At 38.1% G+C, this 27627-nt stretch overlaps 4 protein-coding genes across 14 annotated transcripts in view; 1 reads left to right on the top strand and 3 right to left on the bottom strand.

The window, feature by feature from the left end:
- The window catches only part of nfascb (neurofascin homolog (chicken) b), a 19064-nt gene extending 3113 nt beyond the window's left edge, over positions 1-15951 (bottom strand). Inside the window, exons 1-25 of one of the 6 annotated variants that reach the window (XM_028019686.1) lie at positions 15498-15937; positions 13580-13638; positions 12845-12998; positions 11815-11948; positions 11182-11287; positions 10903-11093; positions 10537-10659; positions 10117-10335; positions 9752-9863; positions 9430-9617; positions 9223-9354; positions 7764-7907; positions 4501-4612; positions 4248-4411; positions 4019-4166; positions 3793-3917; positions 3595-3696; positions 3285-3482; positions 2205-2275; positions 1873-2095; positions 1440-1555; positions 1015-1225; positions 779-901; positions 344-517; positions 123-254 (exon numbers count right to left, since the gene is read on the bottom strand). In XM_028019686.1, the coding sequence (XP_027875487.1) occupies positions 123-254; positions 344-517; positions 779-901; positions 1015-1225; positions 1440-1555; positions 1873-2095; positions 2205-2275; positions 3285-3482; positions 3595-3696; positions 3793-3917; positions 4019-4166; positions 4248-4411; positions 4501-4612; positions 7764-7907; positions 9223-9354; positions 9430-9617; positions 9752-9863; positions 10117-10335; positions 10537-10659; positions 10903-11093; positions 11182-11287; positions 11815-11890 (3190 nt within the window). In that variant the 5' untranslated portion in view covers positions 11891-11948; positions 12845-12998; positions 13580-13638; positions 15498-15937. Of the gene's footprint in view, positions 1-122; positions 255-343; positions 518-778; positions 902-1014; positions 1226-1439; positions 1556-1872; positions 2096-2204; positions 2276-3284; positions 3483-3594; positions 3697-3792; positions 3918-4018; positions 4167-4247; positions 4412-4500; positions 4613-7763; positions 7908-9222; positions 9355-9429; positions 9618-9751; positions 9864-10116; positions 10336-10536; positions 10660-10902; positions 11094-11181; positions 11288-11814; positions 11949-12186; positions 12254-12844; positions 12999-13579; positions 13639-15497 lie in introns of those variants that run through there. The other 5 variants (XM_028019695.1, XM_028019704.1, XM_028019677.1 and 2 more) reach the window with 5 other exon arrangements.
- On the top strand, positions 5215-26023 carry LOC114146029 (piggyBac transposable element-derived protein 3-like). Its single transcript, XM_028019767.1, has 3 exons — positions 5215-6506; positions 9318-9326; positions 26013-26023. Exon 1 carries the CDS (start codon positions 5298-5300, stop codon positions 6405-6407), a length of 1110 nt encoding a protein of 369 aa, XP_027875568.1. The 5' UTR covers positions 5215-5297; the 3' UTR covers positions 6408-6506; positions 9318-9326; positions 26013-26023.
- Positions 16854-25062, bottom strand: LOC114145997 (calcium-independent phospholipase A2-gamma-like). Of its 6 annotated transcripts, XM_028019724.1 has the most exons (12): positions 24905-25062; positions 24028-24151; positions 23768-23805; positions 23410-23566; positions 21570-22777; positions 20614-20766; positions 20365-20522; positions 19129-19223; positions 18845-19016; positions 18677-18734; positions 18381-18575; positions 16854-17438 (listed from the first exon to the last, which is right to left on the bottom strand). In XM_028019724.1, exons 5-12 carry the CDS (start codon positions 22698-22700, stop codon positions 16980-16982), a joined length of 2421 nt encoding a protein of 806 aa, XP_027875525.1. In that variant the 5' UTR covers positions 22701-22777; positions 23410-23566; positions 23768-23805; positions 24028-24151; positions 24905-25062; the 3' UTR covers positions 16854-16979. The 6 variants fall into 6 exon arrangements, with proteins under 6 accessions (XP_027875525.1, XP_027875544.1, XP_027875534.1 ...); XM_028019743.1 differs by lacking the exon at positions 23768-23805; XM_028019733.1 differs by lacking the exon at positions 24028-24151.
- Positions 25641-27627, bottom strand: LOC114146040 (uncharacterized protein At5g50100, chloroplastic-like). Its single transcript, XM_028019779.1, has 3 exons — positions 27305-27627; positions 26033-26221; positions 25641-25946 (listed from the first exon to the last, which is right to left on the bottom strand). Exons 1-3 carry the CDS (start codon positions 27446-27448, stop codon positions 25743-25745), a joined length of 537 nt encoding a protein of 178 aa, XP_027875580.1. The 5' UTR covers positions 27449-27627; the 3' UTR covers positions 25641-25742.

Below are 27627 nucleotides of genomic sequence, written 5' to 3'. Positions count from 1 at the left end.
TTAATTGAATATAGATTTATGTAAATACTGTGATGCAGCACATTATGCTGGTTTAGAGTATGTTTTTCCAGTATGCACCTCTGCATACTGGAATATTTCACAGGATTTTCCCTCATTTGTACCTGGATATTTTCCTCCTCGGCTCCTCTTGATGAAACACACTATGAGGAGGATGAGGACGATGAGAGCCACAGCACACATGATGCCAATAAACCACCCCTGAGTGGAAATGTCCACCTGGTCCTGAGCATATACTGGGACAAACAATCACACATGAAGAAAGTCAGCATTTCCCAGCACTCCAAAGCTGTTGTGTCAAAAACCTAGAGCAATAGTAAATTACTCTCTGTGGTGTAGTGGGGAGACTCCTCCGTATGCCATTCTCCCAGCCCGACCCGAGTGTGTGCAGCCACAGAGAATCTGTAGCGAGTGTAGCGGTCGTATCGCCGAATAGAGAAGCTTGTCACATTTGGTGGGAACTCCTCCACTTTCAGCTCTTCTCCTCTGCTTGCATTCACTGTGGAGAGGTAGGATGCTTTACAAAACCTGGACAACTCTTGATGTTGATACTGGAACATTAAATATTTAAGTATCTCACTCTCCCACTGAGTAGTTACAAAAGTGTAACTATCAGTAGTATTTGGATTTCTATGTGCAGAAACTGCAATGGTTATAAGGGGAAGTGATCCATAACCAGCTTTTCTGGAATTACTGAGTAATTGATTTTTACGTATTTCTAAGTGCGCTTGGCATCGTTTGTTAGAGTCTTTTGGCATACCTGTCTGGTATTTCAGGCTGTAACCAGTGATAACACCATTAGGCTCTTCTGGTAGGTCCCAGTCAACATAAATGCTGTCCAGATGTCGCTGTTGGATCCTGAAGGATTTTGGAGCAGATGGTACTGTAAAACAAGCCCAGGATTGTAAGCAACAGTTTGATGGAAAGTCTGTAAAAAATAGCAGCAGATTACTTGCAGATGGTTTATTTCATTATTATTATTATTTTTTTTTATACCTCCTTCCGGTGTGGAGAAGTGGATGTGATTACTTGGCGGTCCTTCATACCGGCTGTTTGTCACTACTATGTACATCTTGTAATTGCTATAAGGAATGAGGTCAGTGACAACGCCTGAAGGTTCTGGATCGCTGTTTGGAAACACTTTCGACCTCATGCCTCTGTTGACCCTGTGCCACCTCAGCTGGCTGCTGTCTCTCCAGTAGTAGACCTTAAAATTCAGAAGAAACACTTTTCAGTCTGCCTCACACAATCCTAATTTCCTAAAATTTCATATATTCCATGTATTTTCATATTGTGAAGCATAAATTAACGGTGTGGCAACCTTTTTTATATTAATATCGCAATGACCTATTTCAATGTACAGCAAGGATTCCATAGCTATAATTATGTTTTATCTTTTGTAACAGTCATAACAGACCCACCTTGTATTCCTTGAGTTCTCCCATAATAGATTCACGTGTCACTGGGTCCCAATGTAATGTAACCTGAGTGCTCTCGATGTCAGACACTCTCAAGTTCAGGGGGGCCGCTATCGGACCTGGGAGAAAAATAGAAATGTAATGCCAGCTTATCTTTACTGTTGATAAGAGGAAGTCTTTCAGAGTAGTTTTTTAGGTGAGAAAAAAAATATGAAGACAAAAAGAGGTATTGTCTTCTGAGAGAATGTTGATTGCATGTGTCATGTTTGTCTTCATAAAGTGGGAGAGACAGTGGGGATATTTTGGAAATTTACCACAAACTATTTTGGTGATTTGTTAATTATTTATGGAGTGCATGTTTTCGAACGTTTCACTGAGGTTTAAATGATAAAGCAGCAAATAGACAAACTGTACCGTAAGTACAAACAGTACTTACGGTCTTCACCAGAGTAACCAGTGACCACGGGCGACTCAGGTCCAAGCCCAAAGTCATTGACTGCCTGGACTTTGATCTCGTAGGGGGTGAATGTGTCTGCGTCATATATGTAATACTTCAGCCACTTTGTAGTTGCATTTTTCCACTCCTCTCTGGAATCTCTTCTTCTCCACCAAACCAGATACTTCAAGTGTGGTCCATTCCACTCTCGCCATGTCAGAGGCTGCAAACAAAAGAATTGTCAATGATTTATATTGTGGTGTTTTGTGTTAAGGAAGATTTATGTGGTAAACTCCCATAGGAAAATACAGATTTATGTCAGTCCTAGTTACCTCCCAGCTGATTTCCATGTTATTTCTCCATGTACCCACCCCTTTCAGATTCTTTGGAATGACATCGGGAGCTGTACAAGCAAACAAAATTATTGATTTAAAACCACATGTTCTAAGCTTGGATTTTTCCGAGCTGAAAGAGACAAGCAGACATGATTTTATCAAAAGTTATAAATCTAACTCATTTTTTTCTTTTTGATCAGGAGGTTGTTCAGAATAGCAACTCTCTGGAAAGTCTGCTCATTAACTGTTAACCTTAAACGAGTCCTAAGACACAGGAGGTCGACTCACAGCCTCGGGCGTCCTTCTACATTGCACTCTAAACTGCTTCAATCCTGAGGAGCAGCTTACTCAAAGTGTAACACAGATTTCTCCACTAGGAATATGATTACGTGGCACATTGATTTCCACAAACTTACCGAGGACAAACGGAAAAACCTAATGGGTCGTAATTAAAACTAGTTTATTCAGTATACTAATGATATGACTCCTCTTTGCCTGCTACTACTTTCTCAGTATTAAACCCTTCTAAATAATAACTAAGTTTTACACTTGTATGCATGATTCCTCTTTACTTACTGAATTAGACGAAAGAGGGAGAACATTATAGTTGAGGTTAAGAAAATTTGAAACAAAATTCTATTTTTCTTCTTATTATTATAACTGTATTAACAATAGAAAACTAAATGAACTGATGGAAGTTGCATACAAATGGTTTCATGGGAATTTCACTTACACAGGCTACTTTGTTTGGATCTGAGTCACAAAGAAAACTGATAGAATAAAAGTTCCAGTCCTGCTAAGCAAACTCCAGAGATTACATATTGCATTATTTTGTCAAAAGTGATTTCTTAATCTGGGATTGTTCCCCATTTAATAAACATAAAAAATAAATTTTCTATTATTTACATGTTAGATTATGCTACTGCATGAGAAAAATATCATTTATGACTTTAAAAATGTCAGTGTGAACTTCTCTCTATGTCCTTAAATTGTATATAAAAACAATCAATCATATGTCTTGTGTTTATAAGCTAATAATTGCAAATATCACACAGTGTCACTCAGCAGGACACCCACGTGCGCCGCTGGTCTGGAAGCGCTTAGATGGCCGACTGGGACGACTCGATCCAATTTCATTGTTAGCAATAACCCTGAACTCATAGTAGGTGAAAGGTGACAGATGCAGCATGACAGAGTTGAGACTTCCTGGGTATGTTGATAGGTTTTTCCACTTCCCTGGTATCCAGTCATCATCATCATATTGCACTAAATACTCTGTCAGAAATAAAAAAAATAGTGCTTAATATTATCATGAAGAACACACATACAAAACATTTCAAAACCAAAACATGTATTCCTGTGAGTTTATTTAGTTTAATGATTTTACCATTAATGGGGCTGTGGTTGCTGTCTCCAGGAACCCAACTGAGTCGCACACTGCGCTCATATGGATCTGACAGTTCCAAGTCAGTCGGAGGACTTGGTCGGTCTACAACAAACAAACAAAAATCAAAACATAAAAACAGTTTTAAGACAAACAGGCAACTCATCTGCTAAAATAGATTTTTCTTCCTCTGGGTCCTACCCATCACCATTAGGTGTGCTGATGCAGACTTCTGTTCCAGGTCATTTTGGATGACACATGTGTAATTCCCTTCATCACCTCTATTTACATTAGTAATGACCAGATTTGATCCATCCATAGAGACTCTACCAAAGTAAAAAAAAAAAAACCTCAAATGATCACACTGAAATAAAAAGCTTACATTCTGTTGTGAGACATGAATTAAACTTGAGGAAAAGTCACAGACCTCCAACTGAGAGCAGCTTGCTTTTTGTTTTTCATCCATGCTGTTGTGATTGATGCAGCGGTGTCTGGTTTTACGCCACACTCCAGGCGCACATCACTTCCACGCAGGACTTTCATACTCTGTGGTTTGGTCACAATTATTATGGGCTCTAAAAATTATAACAAACAATGCTATTGTCAGACCGTTAGTAGAGCCTCCTGGTGACAAACGTTTTCTGTGTCATCTTTACCTTTGACCTCTACTCGGACTTGATTCTCATCTCTCCCTGCAATGTTGCTGATCACACACAGATAGGTACCCTGGTCTTCTATCTGGATGCGTTTGATCTCCAGGGTCCCGTTCCTATGGATCCTGAAACGATTTCCCTCAAGATTTCCTTGTCCGTATCTGGACCTGTGTCAGACAAACCATAAACCTACAGACACTGAAAGGTTGCTCCCTAATGTCACCCAAGACTTAGAAAATGTACACTGTGGCCTTACCATCGCAGTTCAGGAACGGGAGAGCCAAAGAAGCGACAGTCTAAAAAGGCACGATGTCCCTCTATCGTCTTTATGAGCTCATTCCTGGGCCCAATAATACGAGGCGTTGCATCTGAGGGACAAAACACAAGATCATGTCAGTAAATTTGGTCACTAAAAGTACAGAAGTAACTCGGATAACACTAGGATGGCTAGGTTTTCGATTTCTCGCCAAACTGGCTGAAACATGGCCACAAGACCCTGTCCAAACTGACGACTCTGATGGCTCAAATTAGCCTCCATTCATCTCTTCTATTGTCCAATTTACAAGGTCATTACCGGGGTTTTCGACCTCCCCCCTGAAAGTCCTGATACAGGGTCAAAAGACCCTGATTACAAAAACTGAGATTAGCATCCATTCTTCAATTGTGAATGTGGCCATTGACCGTCACACCAGAAGGTGGGGGTGTGAATAGTCCATGTTGGGGGTGGGTATCTATGACACCTACAACTTGTCCGGTTAGTTTCGAAGCATACATGAAGTGTTTTTGGAGAGATGTGACCTTTTGCAGCTGATCCATGATGTTGTGCTGCATTATCCAGGTCATTTTGCCAAATGTACATAGAGTTTGCAAAACATACAATCTGTTTCAAGAAATGTGCAAAGGTTTTTCTAAAAGAAATTAGTAATGTTTCTCTTTGAAATAAAGCTAAGAGGGTATAAAATGACCGTCGTCATCTTGCGGGGGGTGAACAAAGTACCATCACTAGGTGACAGCTGGTCAGCAAACCTGGGAAACCCAAGGATCATTGCAACTATGGCCCGATGCCGCTTCCAAAACATCATGCGACACCTGCGTTTTGATGACATGCTTACACGCAGAGAGCGAGCGGAGACCGATAAGTTTGCTGCAATCTCCGATGTTTGGGGATCGTTTGTCACCAACTGCATCGCATCCTTCAACCCTGGTCGACACATCACTATTGATGAACAGCTTTATCCATCAAAGACTCGCTGCTGTTTCCTGCAATACATAGCAACAAAACCGGACAAGTTTGGCATCAGGTTTTGGGTGGCTTGCGACTTGAAGTCAAAGTATATCTGCAATGTCTTCCCATATCTCGGCAAGGACCCCAGTCGTCCCAGCGGGGAGAGACTGTCCGAGTCTGTAGTGATGAGGCTGATGGAACCGTTCATGGACAAGGGCAGAACTGTAACCACGGACAATTTATTCACATCACTGTCACTTGCACAACGACTGCTTAGCCGGAAAACCACTATCCTCGGCACAGTCAACAAGAGACGCCGGGAAATTCCTCAATCCACTTCACAGACGGATCGCACTGCATTCACCACTCAGGTGTTTTCAACCACTGGTGCCACGCTGACGGTGTATGCGCCCAAAAGGAAGAAGGCCGTTTACATTCTCAGCAGCATGCACAGCGTGGTTGAGACTGAGGATACCACCAAAAGGAAGCCAAACACGGTCACGGACTACAACAAAACAAAGTGTGGTGTGGATGTCATGGACCAAATGGTGCGGGAGTACAGCGTGCGTGCAGGAACACAGAGATGGCCAGTTGCGGTGTTCTACAACATGGTTGACATGGCAGCACTGAATGCACATGTGCTGTATCAGGCATGCATTGGGGTGAAGGAGAGACGGGTAGACTTCCTTGTTGAACTTGCTAAAGAGTTGGGTAACTTTCATGTGAATGAGAAGAAGGCACACAAGGAAAAACTGCTTCGGGAACAACCTTCCACACCCAGCCCAGGCAAAAGGGCGAAGTGTCAAGTCAACCATCGATGCAAGACCAATAATGCGACTGTGAGATGCGTTGACTGCTACAGGTACACATGTGGCAAATGCACCAGGGCCATACCCTGGCAGTGCCAGGTATGTTCTGACAGTGCAGACGGACTGTGAGTGCTGAAATGCCAGTCACACAAGGACATGCCACTCAGCCCCCCATGTGCCTAGTGTAAATATGTGTGGAATTGTTTTATTTCTTGTATTTTTTGTGTCGTTTTTAATGACAAGAATAAAACGCATTTAACCAAATAACAGTTGTTCTTTTGTATATTTCTCATGCTGGAATTTCAGTCCTCTTGACTTAGACACAAATACTTCTGGTCATTGCTCACAGCTGTACCTGGCTGTAAAATTTCTAATTCTCCATTTAAAATATTATAATGAATTCATTGTGCTTGGGTGCGCCAGTAATGGCCTTATTTACAGAACAAAAGCGCCTGTTGAAAACAGCTAATAGGATGATAGTTTAAATCCTTCAGGCCAGTTGGACTATCTCCAGACTGAATAGGTATATGTCACAATGGACTACCTTCAGAAAATTGTGCAACTGTGAGATGCGTTGAGGCCATTACCAAGGTACTTAAGGGTACTTAGGCCATTTGGCCATCTCTAGCCTAAATATGAGTGTTGTCTACGTGGACTACCTTCAGCCGTTCTAGCCCCATTCAGCCCCATTCAGATGATTGTGGGGAGAGTCACAAAGCAGATACTGCAGCTGGATTAAGTACTTTTAGATCCACAACCTGCAGACTTGTCGGTAACAACTGTTCTTTCATAATTGTTTTTCTGTTTTTTTAAAAGGAGATTAAATATCTGCATATATTTTCACACTTTCTTAGCTTAAACAAGGCAAAGATAACTTTTCGCCCTCAAGGTTGTTCTAACAATTAATCTTTAACAACTATTCTGGCTGGGAACTTCCAGTCTGAGAACTTCCAGTTGAGTCACAAACCAAACATTTTTAATGTTGCAGTTTTGTTCCTCAAATCTAAGATTCTATTTTTAGTAAATAAACAAAGCTAAAAAATACTCAGATTGACATTGACAAAATAGATGTTTATCTCTTTAAACAGTATGTAACTACATAAAGTTGTTGATTGGTGTTGACTGTATTTATAGGTAAAAAGTATCTAGAGTTGGTCAAATGAACTAGCCAACCTTCAGGCTAAATGTTCACAGGACACAAATGTTTAAAAAAGTTACATTTTTAAAGCACACCTTTTGACTCAATAGTGAAAACAGCTGACTGACCAAAAATAGCCTTTAAGTTTTTAAGTAATATACACAAGATGTTGTAGAGTCCAATGTTATCTGACTATCAACATAGAAGAGCGTTAGGAAAACATCTAATGGATATTTATATTTCAATGTCTTTTGGATTGTTCATGATTGTTTGTAAAAATGATCCACAATTTATAGCTTAGTGCTAACTGAAAAATAACTGAGTATTCTCTAAATAACAAAACTTACGTAGCACATTGACAAATGCATTGGCCAGTAGGTACCCATGCTCATTGGAGGCATTGCACTGATAGACAGCAGTGTTTTCTGTGGACACACTGCGAAAGGTTATCGTTTCTCCAGACACCTGCCTGTTAGACTGTGGTGTAGACGCTGAAAGACAAATTACATGTGGATGAAGAAAAGAGTGGGCAAGAATTAACATTTAGATTCATTTTTAAAAGTTCATTCTGTGCTCCCCACCATTTGACAAACCTAATAAACCTAATTAAAATGTATATTTTGTTGCATTCAATTTTTTTTAAAAATCTTCAAAAATCCAAGGTGCTCTCTTTAGTTCCTGCCAAAGATGTTTTCTACAAAATGTAATCATGAGATGATCATGGGAGAAGGTTGACTTGGATCTGGTGACCTTTTCATATATTTTAGATGATCATCCTGCTGAAAGAAAAAAAACATCTGGTATTCCGAAAGAGGCCAACAGTAACACACATGCTTCAGCATAACTGACCTCATCTGTACAAATCATGACATTCTGGCTAAAAACCTGGAAACATTTAACAAATTGTTTACTTAAAATCATAATAGTAGAACAACAGGCTAGTTGCCTCTGCAGCAACTAGTTTTCTTCTACTTTGGATTGAGTAATTATGTTAATCTGCTAAACTCAAGATGCTGCTTTTTACTGCAGTTCTTTAAATGTGAACCTTACATATTTAATTGCCTCTCTTATCCTCTCCACAGTGAGTGGTAGCAAGCTAAACCTGAGTTCTAGCAGAGATATTTTTGTCACTTACCTGGTAAGGTAATATGATCAGTTTCTCTGATTTTACTTTTTATAGGTATATGTTGTTCTTTGTATTCTATAAACTACTGACAACATGTCTTTGAAATTCCAAGCAAAAATGTATTATTTATTTTCAGAAAATGAGAAATGGTCAAAATCACAAAAAAGATGCCTCATATAATGCAAAGAAAACAAGTTTATATTCATTTAGAAACAACAGTACTAATGTTTTAACTCAGGAAGAGTTCAGAAATCAATATTTGGTGGAATAACCAGGAGGTTTTCAATGGGGTTCAGTGCAGTGGACTCTTCATTTTTACCAGAGCTGCATGTGTGTCTAGACAAGTTTAGGTAACTATTTTCTTGCTGCCCTTTTCCTATCTGGTAAGGTCAACATTTTATGTCTTTCGTTCATCTCTTCTTGACTTTTCCATTTGTAAGAATAGCTAAGAGAAATGGGACTTTGTGCTACATCATATTAATACTCTAGGGTAACAGTAAGAAATAAATTCCTCATTAAAAGTTCCTAGACAAAGTTGGATTGCTCTAAAGCATATATTTTTTTGAGATTGCTGATTACTACACTAGATAATGAATGTATCTTAAAACTACTTTACAAATCTCTACCAGGTTGACAATAGATTTGGAGGATGCTAAACACATCCTAAAACAAAAACTTACTCTCAATTGGTTCCCCGTTTATGGACCAGCTTATTGTCGGTCGAGGAGCCCCATCAGAGCGGCACACCAGCTGTCCGTTTTCCTCAGGAGCCAAGATCAAATTTGTAGGCCTTTCCAACCAGAATGGAGCCGCTGTTCAACACAGAGCACATTAGCTTGTGCAAAAATGTGCTCCAAATAAAAACAGTTTGTTTTTGAAAGTCTCACCTCTGACCCTGACTGTTATTGTGTGCTCAATATACCCGATCCTGTTGGTAGCTGCACACATGTACTCTCCAGCATCTTCAAAAGACGCCTTTGGAATTTGAATCATTTTGTTGAAGTTTTTCACTTTCATACTTGATGTCACTGGCAGGTCCTCGCCGTCCTTAGTCCAGGTGATGCGAGGAGTCGGCCTTAATGATGGATTAAAAAAATACTATTTTGTAACAGCAAAGAGGAGAAGATTTGCATAAAACATTTTCTATGTTTGTTTTTCTGAAATTCAACAAAAGTTACAAAGTTCTTGAGTTTGTGAACTTGAGCTTACATCCCTCCAGCTATGCACTCGAGAAGCAGCTCTTCCCCTTGAAGCACAAGAATGGAGCTGGATGAGCCTTTGGGAGACAGCCAGGTGGGGGCGGCCTCGGCCACTGTTCGAGCTGCCGTGGAAACCATTCAGAAGACATCAGCCGCACACACATACACACAGTAAAGGTCCAATCTTTTCATTAAGCAGCACAAACAAGAGAGCAATGCTCGTGTTTTTAGGATGCAAGCTAACATTCAATTAGACCAACCAATAACATTGTGTGTTATAATGAGCAGAACAGGAATTCAAAGGCAAAAGTCACATCTGCACACCCGCTTGCAGAGATTCCCATGAGAATTTAAAACGAGTGTTAAGTGACTCACTTGTAAGCACCTTCACAACCACAGGCATCTTTTGCTGAATCATATTCTTATAAGGAAATCGAGCGCTACAGCAGTAATCAGTGGTGGAGTCATTAACCAGCACATTAGAGAAATACAAATCTCCATTGACCCCCATGGAAACTCTGCGATCCTGCCGCACAGCCTGCATGGTGGGAAAAGCTGTCTGAACAGGCCAGTTGAAAGGTCTTGCATACGAACCTAAACAAAATAATTAGAAATCCATTATATAAAATATTGTTCCGAAATAAAATTCTAATCATACGTATCAGCACTAATGCCCAGAGAACATATGTGAACGTATGCATTTTTAGGCATTTATTAAGAGTGAACAATAAGTGTGGTTAGCACTGTTGGAGTATATTTAGACCCAAAGTTCACTACTGTGTGTTGGACACTTACAGCTGGACATCCAGTAGGTTTCAGGTTTAGGGGGGCCTGGTGGAGCGTCGCAGGGCAGGACCAGAGGAAGGCCAGCGCTGATTATAACAGGCTCCAGAATCTCCCGTGGCCACACAGGAGGTCCTGCACAATCACAAAGGAATGCATATCTCATCTGAGCAGCAAACTCACCAAACCCTTTTGCCTCCATGTAAGCAAACAATTTAAAAGTATATCACACTGTTGTACACCACACAGGTGAGAATACAGATTCACGTGTTCGATTCATTATTTATGAACATAAACAGCAGCAGAGTTCTCACTGGTCACTGACATTTCCTTTAACTAGATAGCACAGTTATTCTTTAGTTTTGTATTTTGACTTACTGTACAGCCGTAGTCTGATCTTGTGTGTGTATGCGGACCCATACAGATTGGAGGCAACGCACTGATACTCTGCTTCGTACTGTTCAGGATTGTGTTTGGCATAGATGTCTAGAGTCCCTGAGCGCCTGCGCATTGACACCTGGGAGTCACGGGCCACATTGAAGTACTTCCCGTTACGCCTCCATGAGAAACTTCATATTTAAGGAGAAGACAGGGGAAAAAAATCAATGAAGTGACTGCTGATGAGGCTGTTATCTGCTCTTTAGCTGGAAATCTCACATAGGATGAGGGTTGCCTTTGGCTTCACACTCCATGACCATTGTTTCTTTGGGATCCACAATGTGCTCCTGTAACGACTGCTTTATGATGGTTGGAGGTTGTCTGGCTGAAAGGATGAGAGATAAATCAGGCATTTCTACAAACAAATAAAATGCCTAACAGAAGTATTTAAACCTTTGTCTCACATTTTCACATAAAAATCACAAACGTCAGTGTGTTTCATCTGAATATTATGTGATAAACAAACAAAGGGAAGTGCATGCATATTGTTCAGGATTGTGGAAGAACAGGTAATTCCCTAATTTTTAAACATTTTTAAGAAATTAATCTGAAAAGTGGGGTATGCATTGGTTATAAGCCTTCTTTATTCTGAGATCACTAGCTAAGTTCCAGTGCAAATAATTGTCTTCTGAAATTGCCTAATTAGCAGACAGAGTCTCTTAAGTATTGACTTCACAACTGCACATCTCTTTGCATTGATCTGTCACATAAAATCCCAATGTAATACATTCACTTGTGTGGCTCTTGTGTGAAAAAGAGTCATGAACACCTGAAAAATGTGCAAACACATTTACAGCCAGCAAACAAGACAAAAAGAAAAGAAAAAACACACAACTGAGTTTACTGACTCACTTTCAAGAGGCACGTCCAAAGCCCAAATACTCTGCCACAGAAACAGCAGCAGCCCTGGTCCAACCAGTGTCCTCATCCTTACAGTTCATTTAGTCCAGTAAGAGTTTAAGGCCTCCAGTTCAAATGTTCTCAATCTGATTAAAGAAAAAACATGTGAATTAATCATTCTGTTAAAAAAGGATCTAACAACGCTTTTACAGATGAATAATCTCCAGATCATCAACAGAAATATTCAGACACTTTAAATTGTATGAGGTAGCAAATAGATGAGAACAGAATTTATTTTTTTTTACAAGGACACTAAGAATAAAACATTTCACTTATTTTATAACGTAGTAACATTGCTACAATCAAAATTATATTTAAATATACCTTTTGGGGAGTTTTAGTCATGAGTGTTGTGAAAGTTTTGCCGTTGCTGTTAATTCTGTATCTATAACTGTTAATTCATAGGACAGAAAATAGAAATATAATTATTTAATTATCTTGGATTTCAGTAAATTGCTCCAGTAACAATTTCAGTTAAGGTAAAATTATGTACATATGAAATAAATAAATGTTTAAATAAATAAATTATAAAGCAATGCAAAAAACTAGCTGACAATATAACAAACAAAAACAGATAATGACAAATGTAAAATTACAAGAAATTTCCAGTTTTCTCTTGACAGAGTCAGTGAAGGTCAGTTAGATATTTCCCCACTGAATAGGTTGTTGAATATATGGTGGATGTAAAGTAAAACCTAACAAACACGTGTCATAATTATATCAAGGAACCTTATTCAAATATTGTTCTGGCTGAACAGATATAATAAAGAATTTAATGTCTTGGCCTTTAGTTGACATTAAATGTTAGACTGCAGTCTGATTCAGAGGTGCCTGAAATGCACAAAGCCTGAAAAAAATCAGAAAAGAATATCTTCCATTGAAAGGATTTAATTAGAAGTCTCTTCAAATGCATTTTTCTATAAATATGTAATGAATTATACATCGTCTTAGTTTGTCAAGAACAAAAGTTATGCAAACCTACCTTACTCCTGTAAACTTAAATTACTGATCTCTCCTCCCCATCACTATGGCCTTCTCCACGCATAAATAATTCAATTACTTTTTCCCAGGAAATTATTCTTCTTTTGCACTACAGCAATTAATGCCCGAGTCCTTCAAATATCAGGTCAAGAACCCTGGAACGAGCAGAAACACATCAGTAATTGAGTTTCTGTCCGTCACTGCCACTTACACTCTTCCCACCCATCTCATGAATAATGAATGACTCCATTCAACTCCTACACTTCACCCACTCTACCGTTCAGGTCAAGCTCTCGAAAGTTCCTAACATCTTCATTAAGTACAGACACAGTTTTATATAAACTTTCAGCAAATAAATGTGCAAATGCAGCCCAGGAATTTCTACTTTTCTTCTGAATGTTTACTTTTTTCAAACAGAAACAGAACTTTAGGCAAAATGAAAGCACAAAGCAACCTCGGCTCGGCACTGTTTGCATTCTTGGTGGTTCTGACAACGTCAAAATGTGGGCTAAAGCAATGCGCTGCACATTATGAATGAATTGTTTGTTTCTGTCACATGAATTTTACATTGCCAAGTCACATGATGTCCTGAGGGCAGCAAAGTTTTTCCAAAGTTATAAAATTTACTTCAGATTTATATTTGAGTTGTTTGGACACTATTACAACCAGTGATTTGTCTTTAGAAATAATTTCCAAAGGTATTTAAATATGGAAGTTAAAAAAGGGGGTTGCTAACCTTTGTTTGGTATGTTTTATTTTCTAGAAAGAATGGTAGATTGTCCACAGTATCCTGACCTGTGTGGGGTACCAGAAATAACAGAATGGTTCAAAGACCAAGAGTTACTGGCCTGAACAAAAGCAAGGCAGAGAGTGAGAGTATAATCAGAATCAACAATAATTAAATAATTACAAGGACAGATATATTTATGACTCTGCAGTTGGTGTTATCTGTGGCCTAATCCACATAAGTATCCAAAACACAACACCAGCCACCTCACATTGAACAGAAAAGCAGAAAGAGCTGTGATGAGCTGCTTGGCTCTCAGAAAAAGCTTTTCTGCCCATACATTGGACTGTGGCAGGCCTGTAAGTGAGCAGCGATCAGTGCCATGCACCAGATTACACAGTGAAGAGGCGCAGGGGCGCGTGGGACCGGCTCAGTGACGACAATAAGGGTCTCTATGCCCGTGGGTCTCCTCTGGCACGAGTGCCCAGGGCTCCTGTGAGAGCAGATGGCATGTGTAAGGGGGTGTTAAACCAAACAGGCTCCCCGTTCAGCCTCAAAGCCGCTATCACTGACACTTTGACGTCACTGCATCAGGACGAGCGCATGAAGATGGAGAAAAAAAAACACTGCTGAGCAAGACGCTGCAAAATTACATCACCACTAATGTGCATTAAGGACATGACGGTCTCACAATCAGCAGAGGCAAAAACCTATCTTAAAGCAATTTTTAAAAAAGAACAAAATATCCATATTTGTTATAATTTGACTATTTGACTATAATTTGACTATATTTGACATTTGATGAACTCTTCTTTATTTCATGGCTTTTTTGGGCTTCTGGTTTAGTATTTTACGTAATTGGTTTGAGGTAACGGGAAATTGTATCATGTTGATTTTGATGACCCTTTTTTTCCAAATGTCAGTTGGACAGATGGCCTCATATGTTGATCTTATGGACTACTCATTATATGCAAGATGCCAAGGTCCTATGATTGCAAAAAAAAAAAAAAAGGCCCAAATCATCTCCCTCCCAAGCCTGACATAATGGAATATGATTCAATTATCATCTGGATTACAACTTTCCATTGGTCCTCTATATCTTGCAACTGTAATAAAATGAATTTTTTGCCTGTTTCTTGTGTTATTATGTAACACACTTTGAACTTCCTCTTACGCTGGTCTTATGTCTTAGGAAAGCAGATTTTTCCCCCATGATTGTCAGGAAAGTGGTATGATGAAATATATCTTTATTGTGCTTCTTGAAATAACTTTCTTCACTTTTACTTAATATCTCCAGATTATTTGGATGATTAATAGAAATGTAAAACAGAAACACTTAACTATCCCCCCTGCTGTCTTGAGGTACTTCATATCAAAAGGATTTAGAGCATTGTTTTAAAAACAGCATAAAGGGAGTAAAAATATACTCCCCTTGTTTTTTCCTAATATAATTAATACGCCATTTTATCAAATACTGAATACAAACTTAATGAAAGTACATAATTTAAACCTAGCAAAAATATTAAACTTGGTTTGGGTTACATTTATTCAGTTCATTAACACTTCAGTAGTTTTTAAGTACCTTAAAAGTAAAAATATTACAGAATTTTCTTTTTATGAGGTATTTGTTTTCTAAGATTGTAAAAGACTTGTACTTTTCATCAAAGCCTTGCAAGCACATTATTTGTAGTTACAGTGCCGAGTTCACAATCATAAAAAAATCTGCCGATGTCCAGCCCCATTTCTCAGATCAGAGTGTGACATCATTTTAATGGAGTCCTTAATGGCTGCTGAGAGAGGCATTATTATTATAGTACACACCATGCAACTTTATATTGTCATATGTTTCAATACTCTACATCTTGTATGGAGAAATACAAATCATTTGCTAAACAAATTGCAGTTAGTCAATATTGGGAGGTCATACCTTAATTTTGTTTGGTCTCTGTTTACGCTTTCTGCCTTGAAGCACAATGTCTACTTCTTCTTATCTTCACGCACTGTCATCTTGCAGAATCTCCAAACTGAGTTTCATCACTCCTTCTTTTTACTCCATCTTCTCAAAGCAGGTGACAAGCAGAGAGAAAACAGAAGCTACTATAAACTGTTTGGATAGCTGCTACTGGCCCCGGTCACGCCTGGCAAACATGGCCTGAGAGGCTGTGATAATAAATCCATTGTGAAATCCACACATGAATATTACGTCATCTTCATTGTGTTGGCAACATCAAGCTAAACAGAGCTGCTATGTCATGTACTAGATGGTAATTTAGGCTTTTTTAAATTTAGCAGTCATCCCATGCAGTGTTTATCGGAATCATCTAAAGTTCTCCTTAAAGTTAACCAGATTTGCATTTCTCTTATGTGTACGTTCTGTGAGTTTGCTGGGCTGTTATGGACCTTGTAGCTTCACCCTGGCTGTCACGAGCACACTCTCCCCCACAAAGCGTTTCTGTTTGAAACAAAGTCAGATTGTTGTGGACAGGGGGAGCACAGCTTCCAGACACATGTGGTTGATTTAACCCTTCATATTCATGGTTCAGTAAAACCCTTGCAGTTTTGGACACACACAGTATGCAGAAGCTAATGAGGAATTGCAAGTTATCCATTGTTATTCATTATCTAATAAATTAATTCTTACATGAATTTGTCACATAAGTTATTGAACGAAGTTTACAGATAAACACAACATAAGAAAGGTACAAGAACCATATTACGAAGCCGGATATCGGTCCCTGCCTTCACCTCAGAGTCCCTCCTTGAAGATGGGGAGGCGACAGGCAGGAGTATTCTGGGTACTTTTTTGAGCCGTGTCATCTGGAAAGAGAAGATGGACTGCTACAGATTGAGGGTCACGGTTCCCTCAAGCTGAATGACGATGATTGTACAAATAAAGACACGGGGGTTTTAAATCAATACTTTTTGTGAAATAAATGAAAATCACTTCTAAATTGATCATTGATATGAATTTATATATATAAAAAATGTTAACAAAGACAGCTCTAAAATAATTCTGTAGTTCACATTACATAAAATGAACTGTTAAATGAAATCCTTTCTGATGAGAGTTGCTTATTTTGTCTTATGTCATCTTATTGTAATATTGTTTAGCACATTTGTTTGAAACCAATAAAGAAAACACATAAAGAGAGCAAACAAATGCAATAACACAAGAGAAGGTGTTACCTTTTTTGTTTCTTTGATAGTTCGTCTAAACTGAGCACAACTCAAGAAGTTCTGTGAAATAAATTTCTTGACATTGTACAAACAAGTGTCAAAAACATAAAATCTGTTGTATTTATTCTTTTTATTTATTCCATACATTCTTTTGCTATTTTTCTGTAGCATTTGTAAATATGCTTCACAGCAATGCACAAACTGACATGTAGAAAAGCTGCAGCTCACCAAATCATATCAGCGTCTTCTTTATTTCCCAAGTCCTCTGACTAAGCCAGTCCTTGGCTTGGCTCATAGATGAGCGCTGTGTGCTTAGAACTAAACACAGCTTAGCTACTTTGGACCGATTTATGTTCAGGTAGTCCTGGGTATCTGTCACAAGCTTATCCAGTGTCTCAGGATGATTCTCATCCAAGGACACGTCAGCATTCATCATGGGGTTGAAGCGGAAGTAGACATCTGGGGGCAGCAAATCGCCCAAGAGGGTGTGGACCCCTTCAGTGTCGGTGGCGCTGAAGATCAGGTTATTGATATTGGCTCGAAGGCTCGTGAAGGTGGAAGGGCTCCTCTTGACATCGTCATAGCGTCCAGTGCCAAGGGACAGCACGCACTGAAAGGGTGTGTTGGGCCACATCAACCGGCTCTCGTGGACCGCCAAGGTGCAGGGATTGTTCATGATGATTCCTCCGTCCTGCAGCGACAGAGCACAGATTCAGATTTAATTCCACACACATGCTGTACAGTTTACAAGAGCCAAAGGAAGTCAATCCAACATTCTAGCTCAGATATCACCTAACTCACTGTTGCATAGATATTACATGTCAATATGTTTATCACTCATTGCTGTAGCAATGAAAAACTATAACAAAAGGAACTGCTCAGCAATTCCTCACTACATTTTATGTGGCTTAAAATCCATTAAACCTCCGACTTCAGAGTTTGTGTCACAACAAATTCTGCTCTTAGATCAGTGCTAATAGTAGCAGTCCCGCCGACTGTTTTCTGGGAAGATTTAGCAATGTATGTGGATCAAAACTGTGACATTTCTGTGGTCTTTTGCGACTCTTGGCAGCAGTTTTTTCATACTCTGTATGGCTCTCAATAGTCTTAAACCCTGTAGTGCCAAACATGTTTGCACAGCCTATATGTAGAATCATACAGGTTGGCAACAGAAGTGAAGACGAACATCAACCAGCCAACCGATGATAAAGTTGCACTTAACCATAATAGATGCAACAAAGCTGGTTAGCTCGCTAAAAAGCAAAAATATATCAGCAGCTAGTTATCGGTAGCCTCAATCGCATAGAGTCACAGAATGCAATGAAGATGTCTGCATGTGTCTCAAACATTTTCCTGACATAAAGTTCCAGGAAAAAAAAAACAAAAACAAAAAAACACACAGAAACAGTAGTTTTACACTTGGTCTATTTATAGTCCTAAATAAATAGTCCTGCCAAGACAAAATTTGATACCTGTGATTGATATAAAAAAGATCAAATTATGGTTTTTTAATAAATTTAATTTTGGATGCATGAATTTAAGATGATTTTAAGGATGCATGGTTATGGGACATGTTTGTGATTAGGTGATGAATATTTTACATTAATAGTTTTATTGCAGACAACTTTATAACCTGGTGGATGTCATTCTGCAAAAGAAACTCCTGGAAGTATCCAGGTGCGGCTGATGATGCACGCACTGCCTCCCACATCTTGTGGCTTGACCCTCCTGAAAAGCGGCTAGGGCAGCCTGGTTTGTGGCTGTAGTTGCGAAACACAAAGGCCTTAGGGCCTGTGCCCCAGTTCACAACTGCACTGATAGCTGCAACCTGAAACATAGGAACAAATCCTTCGTTGCAAAGCTTAATGTGGACCAGCTTTAACCTAAATATCACACCTCATCAATTTTGAAAGAAGATATTGTCTTTACCTTTGGAGTGCACTTGTTTCTGGATGTTTTAATAAGCAGCTCAGAACCCAGCGTCTCCCTTGTTCAAGTGAAATAGGTAACATGTGGGGAGTATAACTTATATCTCATTGTAAATGTTCATTAAGTTTCATTCTAATGCATATAAATAGATTTTTTCAGAGTACGTACTGTAGTATTTTCTCCCAGGTTGCGGTATCATAGTAGGAATGACTCCATCCCATGTTCACGGTGCCAACTAGCGGGTTTTGCTTGAAAACCTCGGTTCCAATTTGACGGTACATTTCAGTACACTCCTCCAGAGAAACACGGGCCAGCCCCAACATGAAAGCTAAGATGGCTCCTTTTAGCATAAAGAAGCAATGACTTTAAAGTGACACAGATATAGATTAAAACAGAAATATCTTGACATGTCAGACTTAGCTTGTTTTCTTTCTTGTTTTTTTAGTTTTTACCTGTGCTCACTCCACAGATATAGTCAAACAGCTGGTAAATCTTTCTGCCGGTCTCGTCTTCTAGTATCTTTAGTAACTGGAGAGGTACAACACCTCTGGGAAATGAAAGAACAGAAGTATTTACAGTTTTCCAATTTTTATTTGCGAAAACCCCTAAAAACCAAACAAAAACTGAAAATCATGTATCCTTCTCCTTAAACTTTCTATCATGTTTTGAACTATTACATAAAATCCCAAAACATTGACGTTGGTTTTTGTAAAGTGTAGAAATACTTCTAAAAACAATGTAGTCATATAAAAAAAGTCATTTTTCATGGTTCAAAAGTCATTTTAAAGTAGAAAAAAATGACTGGAATAATTGTTATACAAAGTTTGAATTTTGCAAATGTATCTAGAACTGGATTGTTGTAATTAGCATTATGCATTAGAAGAACATGTCTAATTTGTAACAAATGTCTCTCAGTACAATCTTGATTGAGATACATGTTTGATTAAATTATAAAACTAAAGAGTTTGACAAAAATTAATTTTGTGGACATATATGTTTTATGATATACAGAAAACAAACTGATAAAGAAAAGCTCTTGTAGGCGGAGTGAAGCATCTGAATAATTTATGGAAAGACCTTTGTCACATACAGTACTTACTCAGAATGAGGGATTGCTAAATTAACCTTTAAATCAATTGACCGGCACCCATAAAAGGTCATATTTTCTAACAATTAGCATTTAATACCTTCTGAGTTTGACTATAATGCATTAAAGTCTTAATCTAACTATATGACTAGATTTTAATAGAATGGCTTGGATCTATTTGTATGGAATTTTGATTGACTTGGATTCTACATAATTAGATATTAATTATTTGTGCTTGTGTTGTAAAGTTCATTTAAATTACAGCAAATGTGAACTGACACTAAATAAGGACTTAATCAAATTGAAATATTTGCTGAAGATGCTGGTTCTAGCATTGATGTTCACTGATTCCTATTTTTGTCCTTAGTATTTCCTCAGTATTCATTTAAAATGGACTTTTTCTGCTACATGTCTGTCTTGGATAATATGACACATTATTTTTTTTGATTTACTCCAAGATTAAGTGAAAACAGCTGATCTATAATACTTTACGAACAGGTACCACCATATTGCAGAATTTAGTTAAAGAAAGCAATTACTGTAGTTCATTTACTTTGTGCACCATAACTTATTAACAGTAAAGTTTCCAATATTTACTAACCTTGTACCTCCACCATCAATGGAGAGAACTCTGATGCCACGACCTTTGACTGGATCCACATAACCAATCAGAGCAAAGGCTTCTCTTATAGCGGCCTGCAGTCCTTGATGGTGTTTGTAAGTTCGCCGCAGTCTCAACAGGTTGACTATAGATGTCCCCTGGGAAACAAAAAGCCTCTTGGATTTTTATATATATTTTAAGCTTTTTAAACATTTGCAACCCTTTCTTTGACACAAATGTTCACAAGACCTGCCAGATAAAAGACTTGCATGCTGGGAAGCGGATAAGGTGTTCATTGAGTACTTCTATGCAGGCAGTCATAGCGTCTGGAGTTGAGGCTTGTCCTAGTCTCAATATTAACCTAAGCGTGGTCTCCTCTGCATGTCTGCGGGTCAAGACACACTGAAAATACACAACGTTTGCAGAGCTTTAAAAGTCTGAGAAACTCATATGAGGCAAAAGACCATATAAAATCTTAATACCTCTTGAAAGTTTTAAAACATTAGCATGTAAAAAACACAAACTTCAATGTGTGTTAAAGGGGATTAATGTGATACACCAACACAGGTTGAAGATAGTGAAGCTATACGGAAATATGTGAACTGATTGCATTTTACAAATTAAAAATCTGAAAATAATAGTGTGCAAAACCACATATTGATGCTATTTAGGCTAGAAGTGAGTGTTTTTTTTTTTTTTTACCGGTACATCAAGAGACTGAATTATTTTTGCCCATTCTGTAATGAAAGTGAACTGCTGGTCCCATCTAACGAGAGGACGTTATCATACATACTCCTGGATGATAGATTGAGAGATTATATATATTCAAAGCTTGCAGTATTGTTTTATAACCTAATCCTGCTTTAGATTTCTCCACAAATTTATCTCCAACCATCTCTGATGTGTTTGTTTGTCGTTATGATGCTGTTTGTAATATTCTTCAACAAACCTCTGAGGCATTCACAGTACAGATAAAAGTAAAATATAATTAAATTAGCTAGTGAGATGTCTTCTGAGTTATATTATTGCCCTGAACCTTTTTTAGGGCATCAGATTAAAACTATCCTTAACCTTCTTCAAAATAATTAAAGTTGGTCTATTACACAAAACTCTATCTATTTTATTAGGGTTACTGGTTGTAATGTGACAAAATGTGAACAAGTTCAGCAGGTATGAACGCTATTAAACGTGTCAGATCAACTCACCCTATTATTTATTGTGATCTCTGGTAAAGCCACAGCAGGAGTGACTTCAGTCTCCTGAAACATTGACCTCAGGAAACGTGAAGCAGCAGCAGTGGGATGGCGAAAGACATCCATCAAAGATGTTTTCTGTAAGGATGCCAGGTCTGTCTTTGTATTAGGGTCCTTCTGTTCACTTTGTGATCTAAAATACTGATTGATATGAGTTGATGTCTGAGAATAACTGTCTTCCAAGCTCGCAGCTTTTGAGGTAGGTTTTGTTGAGACAGGAAGTTCTTTGTCACTGTGAGCTTCATCTACATCATCGCTGGCGCCAAAGTATTTATTGATGTGTTCCGCAGTGTGAGGGAATAATTCCTCAGAGGTGTTGGGGTCATTTTGGTGTTCCATTGTTGTCTGCTGTATATGTTGTTTAACTTGAGGCTTTTCACCAGAGTCTGGGATTTTTTTCTTCTTCTTCACCCTCCGGGACATAGATGATAGGTCTTTCTTTTGACCTGTCTCATCCAAAGAGAACACTGAGTTGACATGTTTGGCAACATAATCGAAGGTCTCCCCAAATACTGTAGCCAAAGAGCTGATGTGAAATAAATCCAGTTCAGACTTGTCATCACTGGAGGCAACAGTCTCTGGCTCTTTCTGTTTCTCTTTGGATTTCGAAGACTGTGCTGGGCTGCTACCTCCTGGTTTTTTTTGAGTTGCAGCTGACCACTGACTAAACCTGCGCTTTTGTGACTGGTACTGATATTCAGGAACTGTTGCAACAAAACTGCCATTTTCAGCAAACCCAACAACATGGCTCCTCTTAAGGTAAATGTTAAAGTGTCTGGACAGTGGGTGACTTTTCAGTACAGGTGCATTAAAAATCCCAACTGGAGCTTTGGTTTTAAATGCCTCCTTATTAGTAAATGAATAAAAACACAGATAACGGAGATTAAAGAAGATTGAAGCATAACTTGTAAAGAGCTTTGCACTGCTATTAAATGTATAAAGCCTGAATGAGTTTGGACAAAGTGCCAGTCTAAAAAGGGATTGGTCTCTTTTGAGACAGATCATTGTGTACATATTCCTGCATGATATTAAAGTCCTCTTAGCGACACCTGAGCATAAGACAGGGCAAAATGGGTGACCCATTCTTGACTCAATGTGGTATGCAGCTCCCAGACTTGTTGTGGACACCTCTTCTCTGTTGCAACATAATCAACTGCAACCTAGAAAAAAATCCATAACACAATCTTAATGAATCCAACTGATCAATCATTGACAAATTAAGACCTACAGTACATCATGCACAGTGACATGTACATATATAAATATATATATATATTACAAATGTTTGATTTACACACAGTGCCTTGCAAAAAATGCACTTTACTGAGAAACCAAAGTGAAGTGAAGGTAAAAATTTAGTCAGTTGTCTTTTCCCCCAAAATTAGAAAAGGGTAACCTTTATTTGGCATTCGGCAACATGTTCTGCTCTAGCTTGTTTCCTAGAACTGCTTACTGGGAATATTATCCCAAGCTTGATTGCTCAAAACATCTGTGAAAGCAGGTAAAGAGAATATACAACCTTGACCTTGATTATGCATATGTCATTTGCAAAGAAATAGTCAAAGTAAGCAATTTGACTACTTTGGCGAGTTACCTACTCCGATTACTTTTACTGTGACAGGGCAAAGGTGTGATCTAAATGATCATACCTTAACCTTCATAGCAGATTTGATAAACAGATTTACCTGAAAAATAAATCCTTGTTTTGTCTTAAATCCTACTCTAGTAAGCTTCTGGGGACAAACAATTTGGGTAAACAAAACCTCACCAAAGAGCAACTTCAAATTTTTACCTGTGGCAATTGCATGAAAAAGATTTGCCGTATTGTGTTGATCCAGACTTTGGGTGGGAGCGGTTCTGTTTGTGGACTGCTGGAGTTTTGGACCAGTTCAGTCAATCGTCATAAAATGAAGCTATGTCATGAAGTCATGTTGTCATTCCTGGAAAATCTAGAATTAGCAAGAGAGAGAGTGTCTCTGAGCTGTTAGTCGGTACGTCACATCTCATCACACACAGAGTCAAACACACACAATATATATCTTAAATGATGTTCTAATATATCAAGATTTAAAATGTTCTTATAACTCATTTGAATGTCATCTTGAGATATTGACATCTTTCACTCTTAAAAAAATATTATTTACACTCACAGGTTCACCCCCAACATATAATCTCATCATGTTTCTTTCTGGCAAAAAAAAGAAAAAAAATCAAAAGGATGAAAACTGAATTGCGTCTGTTTTTTTCCACAACAGAAACATTTTGTGCAAACTACAGTCCTACACAACTAACTTGTGTAACTTTTCAGATGACGAACATGCAACACATTGGTGGTATTCATCTAACTTTACCTTTCAGGAATGTTTGTATGCTTGTATCTGCTTGAACATAATATTAAAGGATTACTTACGAACAAAATGAAGTGTTAGGGTTTGACATATCACAGCAAAGATTTCTCTCCTTTAAGTCTGCTCATAATAATGCAGACTTACAGTGGCATCTAGTGGCAGTCTCCTCACAGTCTTATTTATTTGCTTTTGAAAAAAAAAAAAAAATCTGATTTTCTGGTATGACAGGAAATTGACTGCATTTTGCTTCAGTGACTTTCAGTCGTATCTCTGCACAATACATTTAACAAAATAGAACAGTTGCCATAGCAGAACTCGTTTTCTGTCTGTCTTTCAAATTGCTTTATTGTCTGATCAGGCATCTTTTGCTGCTTAAAGGTTTTTTGTTGTTGTTGATTGTTTGTCATCTGCCAGCCTGTTTGCCAGAGGGCACGTCTTTCTGGGTTGATGATGAAAATACAAGACTGAACTGCTGATCAGAAAATAGTGTTGTCACTCAAAATGAGCTCCATGAAACAGATTAAAACTTTACTCTAATTGTGCTGTCCTTAATACATAACTATGTGTAGCTAGACAGCCAGCCAACAAATAATAGAACGGAAACTTGCTTTTCTTAACTGAAGATCTTGTATAAATGGATTTTTGTAAATACAACAAAACGCAAAAATACATCAATAGCTAATATCCTCAAAATGCCGCACACAAAACGTTTTTGAAACTGAAATATAACAGTAATGGAAAAATGCATTACTAGCCAATACACTCATCTTAATGCTACACTTAAAACGTTTTTATAACTGAAATACAACAGAAAGAAAAATAAGAAAAATACACTTCTAAATGATACTTATCTTAATGCTACACTCAAAAAGTATGTACACTGCTCTACATTTTATCAACAACAACGCCTAAGTGTCTTCCAAATACATAAATACTTACAAAGATGAAAGTTTTCCAACGCGTATAAAGTACATTCAGATTATTCATAAATTGCTTATTTTCTCCTAAATACCTAAATTCGTGTTGACAAGGTTACCGGAGAGATATACGTCAAAGACAGTTTGCTGCTAAGAGCGCTCACTCGGTCATGTTTCTGCAAATGCAATACAGTACTGTAGTTTTGATAGACAAAGATAGTTTGTAAAACAAATGTCACACTATTATGCAATTTCAAATCCTTTCCCTTTTTACTGTTAGCATGAAATTATAAATTGAATTTACACCATGAAAGTGTGTAATGTAACTTATTCCCACTATAAACTAATTTAGAAAATCTGACCGAAATGGCATCACAGTCTATCAGATTGTTTTCTCTGATCCGGCATCTTTTGCTGCTTAAATGTTAAACATTTGTTCCAGGAGACATTTCTCTGAGCTGTTGAGAATACAAGTTGAACAGAAAATAGTGTCACTCAATATGAACTCCATAAAACAAATGCAAACATTATTAGTTGTATTTTTGATATTAAATGTGAGAAAATTGTTTAGAATCAGATAGGATCCGTATTGCTAATCAAAATGCAGCCTCGTCTAATTTCAGTCTTTGCTTTCCCCCCCATTCTTGCTGCAGTTCAAATGCTTTCAAAGTATTTTTCATTGATCCAGACAAAATAAAAAGCATCAAGTCAGAACAACACACCTTATATATATATATGAAAAAGCATAAAGTCTTTACCACACTTACATTGAAGTATTTTAATTAGATTTTCCTGCAGTACAATATGTAACATATTCATATCAATAAATATACAGTAGCTCATTTTATTAATGAAGGAAGTCAGGAGGAGTCAACTGATTTCTTTTCACAGCGTCCTGTTGTGCAATCCCCTGCCCGTCCAGTCCACTTAAGTCGATTCCTTGCAAAGATGGCATATGACTTATCCATAAACGGCCTCACCGGTGACCACATCATAAAGCGGCCCAACCAGCCGAGCCCAACGGCGCCATACATCACTGCAAACGCTGGAACGCCGTGATGCACCTGACAATGCAAAAAGTAAAGATGTAAGTGCATTTTAGCATTCAGATTCTTTAAGTCTCAGTTAAGTTGTTGTGTTAAGCGTTAACCTCGTCTTTCTCATCGATTACAGTCATTTCCTCCATGGCCATCTCATAGGTGACATCATTGTATTTTGCGCCGTCGTAGCCTGGGCTAGAGATGTCAATAAAATGAACTTTCCCCGGCTGGTTTCTTTGCAGGAACTGGAGGAAGCGGATCTCTGTCATGCAGATGGGACACAACCCATCATACAACACCTGGAGTAGAATAGAGATTAAAACACTTTAATCTGTTGGATTTTACTCATTCACAACAACAAAAAAACAAAACATAAGCACAAACAAATGAAAAGCAGACTGCATTAACTAGAACATGTTCAGTATTTACCTAAAAATGTGTGGTGAATAAGACTTATTACTAACCAAAATATGAATATTATATCTTAAAACGATGTGTTATAATCAGCCAAATTTGGCAAGTATAAGGATGTTGACAAGTTTCAGAGAAAATCCCAAACCTTCAGCTCTAGTTGGTTGTGCCTGGTAGGTAGTGGTCAGTAGCAATAGAAATGTGTGAGCTGATGACAGTGTCTTTGATGCACATGGGGAGTGAATGCTGGTCTCTGTGGTCCAACCCAAAAATTTTATATTGGTTCTGATAAAAAGATGTCAGAATTAAGAAACATGATTCTTGTTTATGAGTGGGATTATTTTGTCAATAATGCTGCTTATTATGTATAAATTAACCATATTGTTCAGAGGAGCAATGATGGCCTATTTCTGGATATATAAGAGAAAAAAGTGGATTTTTTTGGAGGGTGAGGAAACAGGAAGTTATCAAAATACACAGTGCATCACAGTGTGGGACTGCAAAAAACAATAATTTCATTAGTATGCCTAAGGTTATTTTTCATGAGTGATAATTTTCTTCATAACATGATAATAATGAGCTTTTATTTATTACATGATGAAAAAAATGCATCTGCTGTGATAACATTTTTTTAAACATAATTATGGAGCAGATTTTTGGGGGAAAAAAGCATCACTATGGGGGCATGTTCAGCAACAGTATGGAGTGTAATTTTTGAAATTTCTCAAAGTAAGCATATATTTCATCACTAAAAAAAAAATTAAGAGCAGCCTGATTGATTTTAAAATAATCCTTTGGCATAGACTTCATTTTGTAAGTAATTAAACTTTGAAACGATTTTATTAGAATGAAAAGTTTTTAATACAACGGGTATTTTTTTATGTGAAATCAACAACTGAGCTTCACAATGTACGTTTCCCAGAGATGTCAATGCTCGCTGTCAGAAAAATGAAAGAACAGGCATGTCTCACCCTGACGCCTGCAGATTCAGAGTTGAGGTTCCTCCGCTGGTGCCTGCAGAACCCAGGCGTCACCAGTTTCACTGTCGGATTTATACAACTGGGGAACCTGACTGAAGCCGCCGTGGCCAAACCCACTCTAACTTTACAAAACATAACTAACAAAACCACTCGAATGAGACACTGTTGAAGCGATCGATTTAATAATGCAGCCGACTGAGGCTGAAGCTATTAGAAAGTTCCTAAACTTGCGAATGGAAGAAAAAAAAATAAAAATACAGTGTTTATGTTACACATATCAAGAACGAACACATAACAGCGGAGCTTCTCTTCTT

This window comes from Xiphophorus couchianus, chromosome 1 (genome assembly GCF_001444195.1).
Source record: "Xiphophorus couchianus chromosome 1, X_couchianus-1.0, whole genome shotgun sequence".
In the NCBI taxonomy this organism is placed as follows: domain Eukaryota; kingdom Metazoa; phylum Chordata; class Actinopteri; order Cyprinodontiformes; family Poeciliidae; genus Xiphophorus; species Xiphophorus couchianus.
This window is presented reverse-complemented; position numbering and strand designations above follow the sequence as displayed.